Consider the following 16,886-nt stretch of genomic DNA (forward strand, 5'->3'; position numbering starts at 1 on the left):
CTGATGGTCTGTGAATCATATGCCTCTTATTTATGGGTAATCTTGCACTCCATCAGATCTCAGGAAAATCTCCCATAGTTTCCATTCACATAAATTCAACAAGGAGCACCTTAAAATGTGACTTTAAGCAAGGTTTAAACAAGCTGAGGTTTTAATTTGATTGAACATACTCTTACCCCATGCCATGTATTCAATCCATTTCTTCCTGGATACTATTTACCTACTTCATTGACAAATGGCAAGGATGGTGTCAACATAAATTAAAGTGAGAGTTAAAGGCATTCTGTGTTGAACTATTGCAGAAAACCCAGAGTTTACAAGAGGACTGAGGGAGGTTTTGCTGAATCAGGGTGGTTAAAATCCTTTCTGGGAGCAAACCGTTCCACTCCCATGAGTCAGTGAACTCTTTAGAAACATTGAGAACTATCTGCTATGCTCAGAGAAGTCTTAGGAAAGATTAACTTACATTACATGGTCTAACAGTCTGCTCCTAGCCAGTAATTTTCCCACCTCAATTCATCTTCATAGGTTTGTTGTGGTAATACTTTGGCCATGAATTTATAACTGGAAAATATACAGAGTCACTTTTAACCCAATTTACTCAGATATAACCAGTGTATAATTCAGTATATTTAACATAATGGCTTTTCCAGAAGGATACTTCATTGTCCTTATTTATTCACTGGCTATATAAACTTAGGCAACTCCAATTCAGACTCTTAATTTTTTATATGTAAAATAAAAGCATTATGACTGATTTTGTCAAAACTCCACCTAACCTTAACATTCAGTGAATCTCTGAATCTAATGCTGGAGTCTGCAGAGTTTAGACTTTATAGAGGTTAGTTATTGTTATAAAAGTGAATGAACTTTTTCAAAAATATCTTCTCTATAATTGAGCAATTCAACCTAGAGAAATTTCTGATGAGGAAATAAGTTTTGCATAAGATTATGATTTATCTACGGAGATATTTATCTACATGGCTATAAATAAATACGATCACAATGTTTAACATAATAACAAAACATTAGGTACAGTCAACTAACAACAAATAAAAAATAACTAATTATTGCACATTCATATGTAGAATGTCACACAGCCATTTAAAAATTATAAAAGACCAGTTAATAACATAGAGAAAAGGTCACTGTTAGGTGATAAAAAGCAAGTAACTAGTCAATAGGATACATGCCAATATATTTTTACAAAAATCTATAGTACTATATATAAATCTATAGTACTTGTTTATCTACATATAAATAAATACTAATACTCTACAATTCAATTAACTAAGTAATGTCATGAGTGGTGGGATTACCTGTGATTTTTATTTCCATATTAAGCTTATATTGCCTTTTCCAGATTCTTAAACAATGAACTGGTATTATTTTTAAAGTGCAGAAAAAAAAAATTTTTTTTTTTTTGGTGGCAGAAATGGACACATTTTTCTCTTTCATTCCTGAAAGGATTCTTAAAAGGATCTTCTCTGCCCATCTCAGGTTCTCCTTTGCTTCACGACAGGTACTTTCTGGACTCATACTGGCAATTAGTAAGTCCAGAACATCAAAGAAACATTCTCATCAGCTTCTTATCCTCTAAAACAGCTCCATTTTAGATTTCTGCATCTCTGCCTGCACCACCCATACTTTCCAGCTGCTGGGCCCTGCCTTCCATCAGTCCGTCCACTGAGAATTCTTTCTTCCAGCTCAGTCTTTTGAAGTTCTGATCCTCCTTCAAGACTTGGCTCAAATGTCTCTTGCTCCATCCTGTCTTTGTATTTCTATTGATCTCTCCCACAGTGGTTTCTCCAATGTGCAATTACATTTCCTGCTCTGCGCTGACAACGGGAGCTTGCAGGATTAAAGGGTAGCAAAGGGTGTGAGGAATCGGTGAATGAATGTTCCACCAGAAGAGGGCAGTAATTCCTCAGCTCCAGCCAATTTCTCCAGAGTGGGAATACGGGTCTAATGTTGTCAGGCCTTTCAATACGTCAAGAAAAACAAGAAATCCATATATATAAATTTTTTTTTGGCTGTGTCGGGTCTTAGTTGCAGCATACGGGATCTTTCGTTGCAGCACGTGGTCTCTTCGTTGCTGCACGCGGGCTTCTCTCTAGTTGTGGCGTGCGGGTTTTCTCTCTCTACTTGTGGCGCACAGCCTCCAGAGCACGTGGGCTCTGTAGTGTGCGGCACGCGGGCTCTCTTGTTGAGGCGTGTGAGCTCAGTAGTTGTGACATGTAGGCTTAGTTGCCCCGCGGCATGGGGGATCTTAGTTGCCTGACCAGGGATCGGACGCGCGTTCCCCGCACTGGAAGGCAGATTCTTTTCCACTGGACCACCAGGGAAGTCCCAAGAAATCCATATTTTTTAAATGTAAAACTCCAAGCTTTAAAATATTAGCTTATAAAAACAAACAAACAAACAAACAAAAAAAACACTGCAGACGAGAGAAAAAAATATCTGTCAGCTGAATCTAGCCTGCGGGCCCACGTTTGCAACCTCTCCTTAAGCTTACAGCTTTTACATCTGTGTATCCTCTTATCAGCAGGCACAGAGGTTTGCTCATAATGGTTTGTACCTAGCAGGCACTCAGCTGTGTAAGCTATCCACCTGGTGGGTCAGTGATAATAAGATCCATATCAAAGATCCATCATCCAACCTTAATGTTTTAAAACTTGTTTTGCTGCTGAGCTTCTCTCTGATGAGCCTTCCAAAGGTAACATGGAAGCAAATTCACTCTGTCTGACCTAAAACAGGAACTTGTCTTTTTTCCTGTACTTTGTTCTAACCCAAGAGCACTGCCAGCACTCAATAAATAATAAATTACGGTCATATAATTACAGCTTTTATGCATCCAGGTCATGTTATATTGACTTCATATTTGAAGCAAAATTTTCTAGCACTTAAGAAGAAAGCAGTTAGGGATAAAAGGCAAACATAAGCCAAGTGATGGTCTAAGAAAGAAATGGCAACTTTTATGTCTGCTTCAGAAGAGCTGAATCAGGCAAGGAAAATAGAAATGAAACCAAGCCAGCTGAATACCTCATAGCAGGGAATGGGAAAGCAACACAAGGGCATTCTGGATCTATAGCATTACCTCACCGTCGTCCACCAAACAGTATGACCTAACTGCTTCTGGCTCCTCCAAGAAACACTTTCAGTGAGAGAGACAGATGACCTAATAAAAGGTACAATCTCAAAGTCAGGTAGCCAGGTAGAGGATCTAGCCTGGAGTCTTGAAAACAGCTCTGAATGTAGGACTTGTCCAGAAACTAGAGGGCATGAGACAGGAGGAAGCCCAGCAGGGAAGGATATCCCTTCACTGGTGAGAAGAGAAACATCATTAGCTCAAGAATACTAGGGCAGGGCTTCCCTGGTGGCGCAGTGGTTGAGAGTCTGCCTGCCGATGCAGGGGACACGGGTTCGAGCCCTGGTCTGGGAAGATCCCACATGCCACGGAGCGACTAGGCCCGTGAGCCACAACTGCTGAGCCTGTGCTCCGCAACAAGAGAGGCCGCGATAGTGAGAGGCCTGCGCACCGCGATGAAGAGTGGCCCCCACTTGCCGCAACTAGAGAAAGCCCTCGCACAGAAACGAAGACCCAACACAGCCATAAATAAATAAATAATAATTAAAATTTAAAAAAAAAAAAAGAATACTAGGGCAGAATTGATTCCAGGGCACATCCCTGGAAGCAGGCAGAGTTCTGTCAGTAGACGGCGTTGCCTTGATGGTGCTAGGATGCGGAGGTTCAACACAGAGTCAGCCAGTGCAGCCAGCCAACATAACACCTGCCATGTGACAAGCACAGCCCTAAGCATGAGGTCAAGGCCTCTGTTTTCAGAGAGCTTTCATTGCAACAGAGGGAGACAGATAATAAGCACGTTCGAAAAAGGAGATGTCAAATAGTTATACGTCGTATAAAGAAAATAAAACTGTGCTGAAAGAGAGAGTGCCTGATGGGCCACCTTAGATTGCAAGGTCAGAGAAAAGCTCAAAGGAGGTGACATATTAGGTGAGTCCTTAATGACAAGAATCAGCCCTGGCAAATTCTAGGAACCTGCACCCCTAGAGGGAAGAACAATTGGGGCAGATGCAAGGAGCATCTTGTGTTTGAGCATAAGAAAGACCCCCAGTGTTTGTGGACTTTACAAAGCAAGAGCGAAAGTGGTAGGAGATGAGCTCAGAGAGAAAAAAAGAAGCAGATCACACAGGGTATTGATGGCCTTGGACGGGGATTTGGAATTCATTCTAAATACTTAGAAGCCACTGGAAATACTTGAGCAAATAAGTATCAATACCATCAACTCCTCAGGTCCTATTTCCCAAGATGACAGTTTCATTTGCAAAAGGCGGACAGAGAGATGTGTGCTTTGCTGCCACTCTCAAACTTTGTGGGGGGATCTGGGGTTGAGCATAGTTGGGGGCTGGTGATGGAATCAACACCAGTGGGGCTCAGAGAAACCTGTGCTGTTGTTGTGGGGAAGGAAATCAACTTGCCGGAACTCTACTCCACCAGTTGCCAGAGCCCTATCAGTACCCTGGGCCTTTCAGAGCCCCCTGCTTGCGTCTCTGCTGAGCTCTCATTAGACTGTGCGCTTTATGAAGCAAGCAGCGTATTCATTGACTCCTTTGTCCCCCCGGCGTACTGCACAGTGATGCACTGGATAAGTGTCCAGCAGTTGCTTAGTAGAATTCAAAGCAAACAGAAAATGTGCAGTTGATACTACTCATCTTGCCCTGCTTCTAGAAATGCCAGCAAGCTTCATGGGGAGGGAGCTGACTATGGGGCCAAGATTTATTTAGTTCACCATTTTAACAGATAGGTTGAAGTCTGCTGCTTTAGCCATCTGTAATTTTACTAGAATCTATTTTTGCTAGACTATTGCAAGCCATGAGACTCAAGTCTGACCCCCTTCTGAATTAAAACTATACTCATTGGTCTTCATTTATTGACATCTAAAAGACAATCCCACCTCCTAAATTCTTCTTCTTGCATGGTATACGTAAATGACTAAGCACAAAGGAATAATCTGATAAGAGAAAAATGAATATCACACTTACATATCCATATTCCAAATCCCAGCACCAGCAGTAATTGCAAAACCTCACAAAACATGCTCGGAGAAAATCCCCAATGAGAATTGTGACATAGGTGGTCAGAACATCAGAAACGGTCAGCCGCACAAATTCCTGTTGAGATATTATCTGTATTAAAAGGAGCATTTCTCCCTTCAAATGGTCCTAAAGTTAACATCGAATTTGTCATGCTTTCTAAATAGTATTAACTTGAAAACTGCAACTAATGGTAAAGAAACTAGTTAGGCATATCTAGCAAGTAAAAAATGTTTTACCCCTATTTTATTAGTCTAAAAATAATTATTTCCTGCGCCAAAACCACTGTATCAGAAGCCTTCCTACTGAGAAACTTTTATAAGCATGACACGAGAACACAAAACAGGAAAATAATGACAACACAGAAGTTTAAAACTTGAATCTGGCAAACAGCAGATAATAAAATAAATAAAATAAATTTATTTATAAAATACATTTTTTATTTATAAAATGAAAAGACAAGCTTGGAAAAAGTACTTGTGGCATATATGATGGAGAACTAGTTTTTCTAACACATTAAAAACTTTTACAAATCAGTACAACAATAGATGGGCAATTCAGTAAGGAAAAAAATGGCAAACGGCACAAATAAGAAAGAAGAAAATATACAGTTAATTAAAACATTCAAAAATACTTAAATCCCACATTATAAAAATACAATTAAAACAATGAGTTGTTGCTCCACAGAGTGATAAATATTTTAAAATCCATGCTTTTCCATATTGGTGAGAGTGTGGTGAAATAGGCACTGTCGTAAACTGACAGTTAGAAGGGAAAGTTAGACTGGTGCAACATTTGTAGGGGGGGGAACGTTTGTGAAGACCCATCACATTTTAAAGTGTGTGGAATTTGATTAGGAAAATCCACTTCTAGAAATGTATCCTATGGCGGTATTAGCACAAATGTCCAAATCTATACATATAACTATGAAAGCATTGTTTCTCCCAGATCAAAATTGGAAGCAATTCAAATATACTCAAGAGGAAATTAATTAAATAAAAATGGGTGTCCACACCACAGAATATTGTGAGCTCTTAAACAAAGTGCTATTGTGATTACGGCTTCACAACAATGTGAACATATACCAAAAACCACTGAATTGTGTACTTTAAATGGGTGAGATGTATGGTATGTGAACTATATCTCAATAAACTTGTTTAAAAAGTGCTCAAATGCTATGCTCTGATAAGAAATGGATTGTTAAAAATTTACAAAATAGGATATGTAGCATGAACCCACTTGTTAACAAAAAATCCTATGCATATATACATGCATGTATATATGTATATGCATAACATGTGAATGTATAGAAAAGATCTGGAAAATTAGAAACTTTTTACCTCAGTGGTGTGGACTTGAAGTTACGTGCAAAATGTGTATGTTGTGGGTTAGAGGGGAAGTTCACTATTTCCTCATGGAACTTATAACAATAGGCAATAAATATAAGAGTAGACATATAATTATAAATTTTCATTATGATCGTTCTCCTCTGCTCTTTCCTTTCTGCTCCTTCCCAATAATTCGTGCCCTAAGATTGAAGACACGGAATATCTAATAAGACATATTTTTCCAGAAATACAGTGTTCTTCTATAATAAAAGAAGTCTTCTGGTTTTTATTTCCAGCTACCTATATAATCTCACCTCTAAAATAACTAGTGAGAAAGAATTACATCATAGGGCAAGGCCCATTTGACTAGCAGTTATCTGGTTAATTTCCAGTCCCATACTTCAGAGCAGTGCTTCCTAAACTCCAAGTAGTCGTGTACCACCTTCACGATTCTTGCCATGTCCAAGTACCATCTGAAATATTATTTGCCTAATATTTCTTTTAACTTTAATATACTTTATTTTTAAAAAATAACTCCTACTATTGTAAATAGGTGTATAACATCCACCATAAACAGTAGTTAACTATAATATAAGTATATTAAAAGCTAAAAAATATATACTGAAAACTTTAAACTATAAATGTAAAAAAATTATCTTGGCATTAGTTCCCATCAAAAGTAGTGCCTGTGAGCCAGTAGTATATTTTGGGAAGTGCTATCAAAGAACAGGAGTGGAGATGGAAAAGAATGAAACAGGAAAGGAGAGAAAACCTTTACCCAGGAGAGTGTTAAAAGCTGTCCCTACTGGGGCAACTGGGTCTTGATTCTTCTGGGGACCCGCTGAGTAGCCATATAGAATAAGTCTCAGATCTGTCCACCCAAGAGACAGAAGAGGGGAGTATTGATCCACCAGCTCCCATTCCCATCAGTCAGGGATGGCCCCATGTGGTATTAACGTCTCACTTGGTGACAGCAGGGAAGCAGGGTAAAGGTGAGAATCTGTATACAACTCAGTTGAGATACTGTCTTGTAACAGCTGCATGCAGTCGTTTGCTGCAGCAACAGCTGGAGTACAAAGGTGAGTGTGAGGTTTCTGCATAATCCATGTGTCTGTATAATCTGATTCCTGTCTAGCTCTCCATATTTTTCTTTGTCTTCTCTACTCCAGTCCCACTGGCTTTCTTTCATACCCTCAAACTCCATACTTCTTTAGGCCATAGGGTCTTTACATGTGGTCTTCATGCTACTCAATCTTACTTCACCTCTTGACTCAGTTTACACCAACTAATACGCATCACTACAGCATCACTAACTTAGGGAAGTCCCTCACCTCGACGACTAGGGGCAAGCTTCTCTGACTGCATGCATTGCATTCTTGTAGTGCTTTGTTGCCATTGTAAATTTGCAAATGTTGTATAATTATTTAATTAATGGCTTTGTTCCCAAGAGATTGTAATTGTCACAAGGGCAGAGACCAGGTCCACCTTTGTTCCGCATTGCACCTCCAGTATCTAGCACAACACCTGACACTTAGCCTGCACTCAATAAATATGGAGTGAGCGACTGAGTGATAGTAAATTCCTGCGGTTATCTCTGAACATAACTTTTCTCTTCCCTACTCTTATTCTCCTTTTCATTCCCCAGGCAATTTGAGCTCAGATTCTAATAACTAGCATGAATTAGAAGTAGGCTGTGAGGGATATTTTTAGGTTTCCACCACCAGGTTGGGAAGACTTCCTTAGTAAGAAACTATTTCAGAGTGGCTTTGAAGTCCTCCACATCCTCCTAAGCACCCTCATCCCAATGGTTGAAATACAATATTTTTCCTAAGCAATGTCCTAACTTTCACATAAAATAGCAGAAGAGGATTCAAACATTATATTAAAATGTAAAAATATTTATTAACATACCACAGAAGGGATACACTGCTTTATAAGAAAGGAAATTCCAAAACTGGTGGTCCAGCCCACCAAGGGAACATCATCCAATTCCAGTTCCTAGCGTGCTAGGATGGGAGCATGGCCTCCACACAGGCCTTCTGCAGAGCACTGCACTCCACACCTCACACTTTACTCTCCTGACATGTATTTGATCAGCAAACCTAAGAGGCTCATTAGCAAGTGAAGGGAAAATAATAGAGACGGGGCATCACAAAGGGCCACAGACAGCAGATATTCCATGGCAGGAGTCTGGGAGTATGTGTTGATGCTAATTACGTTTCTGGAGGACGGTTCAGCACTATGGAGGAGGACACAAACTCTAATCAGACTTTGTAGGTAAAATCTGGGCTCCTGTCATTGACTTTCTTTAAGGTCTCGAGCAAATTATTTTACCTTTCTAAGTCATAGTCTCCTCATCTATAAAATGGGGATAATGATATAACTTATCTCAGAGGGTAATTTAAAAATTCAAGGAGGTAATGCTTGGCACACAAGAAGCATTCGATAAATGTGAGCTATTACTGTCACTGTTGTCTGCTTCCTCTCCTTTGCCAAAATGCAGACCTAAGTATATAGCTTCAAAGAGCGATCTCCCAAGAATGGCTCTGCTGCCTACCTATCAAATGTCACTGGAGATGAGACTAAGTGACTACATCTTGAGATTCCCTGGAGAGATAAAGGAGCCACCAAATTCCTATATTCAAATTCAAAGAGAGATTAAGTCCCACAGTATCCTTGAGGAAAAACAGAGCAGAGGGCATCCATGGAGAAGAAGAGAAAATATCTGGAATGTTCTCATAGAACAATGAACAAGTCTTTGGGGGTATATCTCCAACATTCCATGCAAAGCAGCTGCCTTTTACTACTTCTTCTGGAATCACTTTGTTTTAAAAGTGGGTAAAATAAATGTTTCAGAACCACAGCCCTTCCCTCCTGCCGCTCCTGCAGACTTTCCCACAAGCGCTGAATGTTCATTTAGAGAAGGGAAGGCGAAAGAGAAAAGGGAAACCCAACTACAAATGGCAGTAAGAAAAGATGATGAAGCAAGGAAAACCACTAGAGACAGGATTTAAAAAAAAAAAAAAAAAAAAAGGACAAGATAAGCAGCATGGTACAAGGGCTCCCAAGAAGAAGAATTAAATAATTTTTTCTTTATTTTAATTCAGTGTGTGTGGGAGCATCCCAGAAGCTTCTGCATAATCAGAAAATAAGTATTCTAGATTGCATGACGTTCATGTCTAATTAATTGCTGCCTCTGCCTCAGAAGTGAGCAGCTTCCACCTTATTCTTTACAGTTAGTTCTATTAATCTTTTTTTTTTTTATTTTTATTAGTGAAATATTACTCAACACAATTTAATCTGCTGTAATTTTATTTTATTTGTTTATTTATTTTTGGCTGTGTTGGGTCTTTGTTGCTGTGTGTGGGCTTTCTCTAGTTGCAGGGAGCAGGGGCTTCTCTTGTTGCAGAGCACAGGCTCTAGGTGCACGGGCGTCAGTAGTTGCAGCATGCGGGCTCAGTAGTTGCGGCACATGGGCCCTAGAGTATGCGGGCTTCAGTAGTTATGGCACGCAGGTTCAGTAGTTGTGGCACAGGCTCTAGAGCACAGGCTCAGCAGCTGTGGCACACGGGCCCAGTTGCTCCGCAGCATGTGGGATCCTCCCGGACCAGGGATCGAACCCGTGTACCCGGCATTGGCAGGAGGATTCTTAACCACTGCACCACCAGGGAAGCCCCAGTTCTATTAATCTTGTTTAACAGGTGTTTGCCTGGTAAAGGGTAGGTTGCTTAGCCCTCATGCCAGTCTGCATTCTGGGATGTACATAAGAGAATATCTCAAACTCTTTGAGTTTGTGAAAACTACACTTTATATTTTTTCACTTCTCTCAACTCTTGCTGAAGATTTAGGGAGCAGCCTAGATGTGATAAAACAGACTTGTGTTAAGTGCCGTGACCAGATTTTGCTTCAAGGAGTTTTAAAACATGGAAACCCATATACTCCTGTGTATTCACTTCCTATTGCTGCTGTAAGAAATTACCACACAATTAGTGGCTTAAAACAACATAAACATAAACTGTTCTGGAGTTCAGAAGCCTAAAATCAAGGTGCAGGCATCAGGGCGAAATCTGTGTCCTTGCCTTTTCCAGCTTCCAGAGGCCACCTGCATTCCTTGGCTCATCGACCCCTTCCTCCACCTTTAAAGCGCATCTCTCCAACCTCTGGTTCCACTGTCACAGCCAGTTTTTCTGACTGACTCGTCTCCCATTTATAAGTATGTGTGATTTTGTTAGGCTCACCCGCATAATCCAAGATATTTTTCCTATCCCCAGATCTTTAACTTAATCACATTGGTAAAGTCCATTTTACTATGTAAGGTAACATATTCACAGTTTCCAGGGATTAGAACATGGACCTTTTTGAGGGGTTATTATTCTGTCTACCACACTGTGTATCACAAGCATCTCTCTACCAAGTGCAGGCAGGTTTCATTTCATTTATTATTGCATACATAGTATGTTCCTGTAAACGTGTATGAAATGTGCATGTCTGAAAATCAAGTATTTAATAACATGTAACTGGAAAGGGAAGGGTTTATCTGGTCCCTAAAAGCCTAAAAAATAAAATAGAATCCTTACTTATATCATACATTTTGGACTTGGTCTTCAGTGATGTCTGTCTAGCATTATATACATTTTCCTTACTTTTTCACACAATTGAAATCACAGATGAGTGGCTTAAGTCAGATGAGTATCTGAAGCTGAGGACATCTAATGATATCTGTATTTGTTTAAATTAGTTTCATAGACTAATGCTAACTTTCAATTTTCCATCTATCTTACAAAAAAATAAGTACACAGTAAAAAATTATTTCAAATAATTTCCCAAAGACCACATTACTGCTGAAACTGAACTGTTGTCTGACAGACAGAAGCACTATGACATATTTTAAAATGTCTGTCCATCAAGGATGAACCAAAGTCCAAAATCAGTTTATGAAGTGCACGTGAGGAATGTCAATTCTAATGAGATAAAATTAAAGGCTTTTCAAAATATAAATTGGATTTGTATAGAAATAAAAGACCTGAAGTAGGTTTTTTGTTTTTGTTTGGTTTGGTTTCCCTTTATTGAACAGAAAGCCATATGAAACATTATCTCTTTTATCTGCTAAAATACCACTAGTCTTGGACTGGGGTCATTTATACAGTCATCTGAAAACAACAAACCTAAAATAGTATTTCCTTTCATGCTTAAGGGGCAATTATTTGACAAAAATTAACATTATTGAAATGAGTATTAGTGTATGCTCCCAAAAGAATCTTTTCTTTTTTTATGGAAAAAAGGTAACACTAACTAGAGTTCCACTTAAATATTTACTTGGGTTGTATCTAAATCTGGGTGTTTTATTATAACACAGATAGAGAGTAAACGTTTCCTCAGACCATTTTAAAATATCCTTCCTGGGCTTCCCTGGTGGCGCAGTGGTTGAGAGTCTGCCTGCCGGTGCGGGGGACACGGGTTCGAGCCCTGGTCTGGGAGGATCCCACATGCCGCGGAGCGACTGGGCCCGTGAGCCACAATTGCTGAGCCTGCGCATCTGGAGCCTGTGCTCCGCAACAAGAGAGGCCGCGATAGTGAGAGGCCCGCGCACCGCGATGAGGAGTGGCCCCCACTCGCCGCAACTAGAGAGAGCCCTCGCACAGAAATGAAGACCCAACACAGCCATAAATAAATAAATTAAAAAAAAAATATCCTTCCTTTACCTGCAACTGTAAAAGGGGTGTAAATGTACTACTTACCTGAATGGATGCATGTGAGGACTACAAGAGATAATATATATGAAATTCACAGCCAGCATATGGTGAACAGTCAATAAGTCTCAGCTATTTTCATTAATAAGCAATAAAAAACAGGCCACGCTTATGGAAGAAATAGTGACCCTGCTCTTTTTTAATCCATTAACTGTTATGCACTTCTGTTTGTGACATTACCTGCCCCACCATTGTTTCCCAGCAGGGTCCTCGAGGTACATCTGCAGGGTGCACAAAAAAGGGTGGCCCAGTGGTATTTCCAGTGAGTGATGCATTGTAGGCCTTGATCATGTTGGCTTCCCATAGGGTAATATTGGCCTTTACTAGCTTCTCCTCTTCAATCTAGAAAGCAGAGTAATGGAAACAAAAATGAAGACAACAGAGATTTCAAAGGCATTTCTGGCAATCTTGAGACTGGGAATCTAACAACATGCTGATGGCAAGGACAATCCAGACACAAGATTTACCTTGTTGTTAATCTCATCCATCAAGGCAAGAATAAATACATACAAGTTGCCTAAAAGAAGAGCAAAAATGCGTCCCAGGAGCCATTTCAGAGCGATGAGGGGATGGTAGTCTTCCAATTCAGCAAATAAGTCAAACAATGTTGGACAGAACATCCCCAGGAGGGACATGACCATGTTCATCTACAAGAAGACACAAGGGGTGAACCAAGTTAATGGTGTTTAAAAATTATTATTGCTTTCCTCCAAATTTGCAAGATTCCAGCTAGATTCCTTTGATATTTTATAAGACTAAAATTATTTCATGCATTTTAAAAATTTGATCTTATTAAAACAAGAGACAATATTCAACTCATATTTTCAAGATGTACATGTGCGTGAGCTTGTGGACGTGCCAGTAATAATAGTGTTTCCTAGTATAATGAGGGATGCGATTTACGTTACTTTCTATGCAGAGAACACTTACTGTTATACATGGTAACTGATTCTGCACTTCACAACAAGATTTCCAAAGGAAACGGAAAATGATCTGCTTGAGGAATGAGGTCCAAACTGGAAATACTAATTTGGCAATCATCAGCACATGGGCTATTTTAATCAGTTAGAATGGAAGAATTCCTTGAGATGGGCCCAGGACTAAATACTGAGTTTGCAGGAATACAAACTATAAGGGGCAAAAAAAAAAAGGAAAGAAAGAAAGAAAGAAAATGGAATCGACTTTATCAAAGAAAACAGAAAGAACGTTCAGAAAAAACAAAAGGAGAATACATGGCATAATGTCATCAAAGCCAAGGCAGAAAAGTTTCAAAAATGAAGAACTGGCTTATAATGCCAAAGGTAAGAGAATTATGAAAGAGAGAAAGAGAGAGAGAATGAAAATATGACAAGCTGGAAATTTGTGGCCCTTATCTCCAGATTGATTGGCACACTTACGATTATATTATTAGGATAAATTAAGCCAAGGAAAAGAATACAGAGCATGTACTACTTTTATCATGGGGGAAAAAAACCCTTTAAATAAAGTTTTAAAAAAGGTTCCAGGTGACTCTGCAATGTCTTTGCCTGAATACTTGGCTCAAACTGTCACTGTTGAACATTTCCCATTTCCCCCCGGTAGACTCCATGTTTTGAATGATTAGAACTACCAAACTATATTTAGAAAATAATTGTCAATACGTTTTTCCCTTTTGACTAAGAACATTGTATAAGTATGACCAGCAGGAGCTAAAAGTCAGCATGACATAATATAAAATCAGCATGATATAATTCCAGCCTAAAGTAAAATCTTGGCAGAGCTATGCAATCTTATATAAGGTAAATTTAAATTCTGTTTCATCAAGTTTGTAAAGTTTCTCATGAATCCCCATTATTACCTTTGTTGGCCCCTAGGAATCAGGGGTCCCCTAAGATGGATATTAAACATGTACTTACAAAGAGTGACCCTTTTGATGATAATCAATTATCCCTCCTTTTCTGTGGTTTATTAATACAAAAATATGATCAGTACAAAACATGGACCAAAGTGGCATGATAATTTTGCCTATAAATGCTATCATAACTGCAAGGATAATTTTGAAAGCAAACTTAGTAATGCTTTGAGGTTCCCCTTTGTTTTCAATAAGTAAAATAACTCCACCTAATGACTCTCTGTTTTACAGGTTTTCATGAAATGTCTATGTCATCATAGTCTCTTAAATGTATGGTCTCCCATCTTCAGTGTTACTGCTTCTGAAATACCTAGAATATTTTTGTTTGGAGCCTTTTGTTGTAAGTAGGTTATACCATTTTCTGTGCAAGATTTTTCTAGGAAATTCTATGCGTATGAAGACTTCATAATCTGTTTGGTCTACAAGACTCTGCAGAAGTTTCAGTGTGGGAAATCTACACTTCCCACCGCCTAAATCTCCACACACTGAAAATGCCCAAGTTCAAAATGATGCCACATTGTATTCTAGAACATTTTATGAAAGGGAACAGACCCAAGAAACAACACATGACCAGTGATTTCCTGATTCTAAATATCTACCTCTGACCTCTTTTCTTGGACCTGCTAAATGGGCAGATACCCTGAAGACAAATCGTAATCATAATATTTAATTCCTGTCAAAGAGCTGGCCTTCCTCATTTGAATAGCATTTGGAGGGGGAGGTAATAGGGTAAGAAGAGGAGGTGGAGTAGTTAGGCTGCTAGTGAAAAACAGAGAGAGGCCCAGTCTTGCCCAAAGTGGGGGAGGCAATCTGAATGTTTCCAGTGAAATAAACATAAGAACCCAGGGTTTTATCATTGCTGCTTCAAAGAATTCAGGGGACAGTTGGATCTTTCAAAGACAGATGCAGGATCTACAGAGAAAGCAACATAGGGTCATGGAAAGAGTGTTGAGCTTGAAATCAAGATTGCTAAATTTTAACTCTCATTGTTCTCCATGGTTCTGAGACCATGAACACATCACCTAATCTGAGATTCATTATCTCTGTCTACAAAACGTACTGGTTGGAATATGTGCTCTAATCTCTCTTCCAACTCTACCTTTCCCTAATGTCACAAAGTGAAAAACAGACAGTAGACAGATTTGGAAGTAAGGCTGGAATAGGGACATGTGTGCCGAGGTTGGTTCACTCTCAGGTCAGGATGACAGAGATAGGTAGAGTGGCCGTATTTCGTGTCCCAACATTGAAGCACAACCCACAAAGTCTCAAAGGTCAGATTCTAAGCACATAAAAAGCATGCAGAGACGAACTTCATTTTTTTCCCACCACCCAAGGGTGTCAGGATCTTGCTGCGCAAATTCCTGGGATCGCTTCACAGCCCAAAAGATGAGGTATCCACTCCCGCCAAGTGTTAGAAACACGAAGAAGTTAGCAAGAAACCTCAGGAATCTGATCAAGTGGACGTTTTCTTCTACTTGGGCTGCTCTTTCTTCTATTATAGCTTCCTGTACCCAGGCAAAACAGAAAAAAAAAGAAATATTTGAGCTACAAAAAGTATCATGAACTCAGGAATTATTTCTGCAAACATCAGAAAGTGAGGAATGAAAATGTAAACTGAATCTGGGATTCCACAAACCAGGTGAATATTGCCAGCAAGTGAGAAAAAGTAAGAGAAAGAAGGAAGAATTCTTACAAACAAACTCTGGTTGAGCTCATATTTACTAAGATAGTCTTCATTCTAAAGTCTCTTCTAATACGGTTTTTTAAAACAACTACAAAATAATACTTTAGAGTCATTTAAAATATTGGGCTAATGTATTCCTGTAAATAATTAGCGAGCATTGTTCTATTATTTGAAATATCTGATTCTGATTACTAATGGTTGGCTGTTTCAAGCCAATGGCATTGTTTTATTACCAAATTTAGAGAGAAGTAGTGCTGTCATGGGTCATCAATCATTTTCCAGTCATAATCAGAACCCTGCCCAGATCCTGGTAGGAAGAAATGATGAGTTAATCTTTCTTTTAATTGTCAAGATACTTTGCTACCTAGACCATTTGGAACGGCTCCAATTTTACTCTTAGAAATACCAAGAAAAGGCTCTTGAAGTTGGTGTCTTTACCTTAAAGTTCATCGTGATAGAATTGAACTTGTTGTCTGCTGTTTCAGGATTGCCAATCAGATAGTCCCAGCTGGTGAACACCTTCCAGCTGAAGGTGAAAGTGTTGTCGTCACCACCTCCATCATCACCAATATTTTTGGTCATCCTATACAAACAGGAAGTTTAATCCAGCAGCCAGAATACAAGCAGAAAGGGAGAGGTTAGGGAATAGCAAAACATCATAATTATAGGGAAATTGGAAAAGCAATATCTAAAAGACATATACTTTCAAACAAGTTTGTTCTAATAACCAGAAAATAAAAGTTTATTTAAAAAATTTTTTTTGTTTTAATTTTTTAAGCTGTTCATTTTCCAGGCCTTCAAGATTAAGACTACTAACCATTGATGATTTTAACAATTAAACAGGTTATATAAAATTACGTATTTTTTATTTGTTTTCCTAAACTGTTTTCCTAGGGTCATATACTAGGCTCTGAAACTTTTGTGGGATAAGGATCTCTTTAGAAATCTGATGAAAACCACCAGGACCCTCATCAGGAAAAACATATGTATAGACTCTTAAACTGTTGTACACAATTTTAGTTGGTTTCCAGACCCCGTGAAGCCTAGGGATGGATTAACCCAGGTAGGATCAGGAAACTCCTTCACAGATTCCAATTCCCCTTAGAATCTCCTTCCAA

General features: G+C 39.1%; 1 protein-coding gene across 5 annotated transcripts in view; it reads right to left on the bottom strand.

Moving 5' to 3' along the window:
* Positions 1-16,886, bottom strand: part of TMC1 (transmembrane channel like 1) — a 374,801-nt gene that overhangs the window by 23,354 nt on the left and 334,561 nt on the right. For all 5 annotated transcript variants that reach the window (XM_068553355.1, XM_068553357.1, XM_068553356.1 and 2 more), the window contains 5 exons: positions 16,207-16,351; positions 15,395-15,589; positions 12,661-12,840; positions 12,374-12,535; positions 5,065-5,193 (listed from right to left, as the gene is read on the bottom strand). In XM_068553355.1, the coding sequence (XP_068409456.1) occupies positions 5,065-5,193; positions 12,374-12,535; positions 12,661-12,840; positions 15,395-15,589; positions 16,207-16,351 (811 nt within the window). The remainder of the gene's footprint in view (positions 1-5,064; positions 5,194-12,373; positions 12,536-12,660; positions 12,841-15,394; positions 15,590-16,206; positions 16,352-16,886) is intronic.

This window comes from Eschrichtius robustus, chromosome 10 (assembly GCF_028021215.1).
Source record: "Eschrichtius robustus isolate mEscRob2 chromosome 10, mEscRob2.pri, whole genome shotgun sequence".
NCBI lineage: Eukaryota > Metazoa > Chordata > Mammalia > Artiodactyla > Eschrichtiidae > Eschrichtius > Eschrichtius robustus.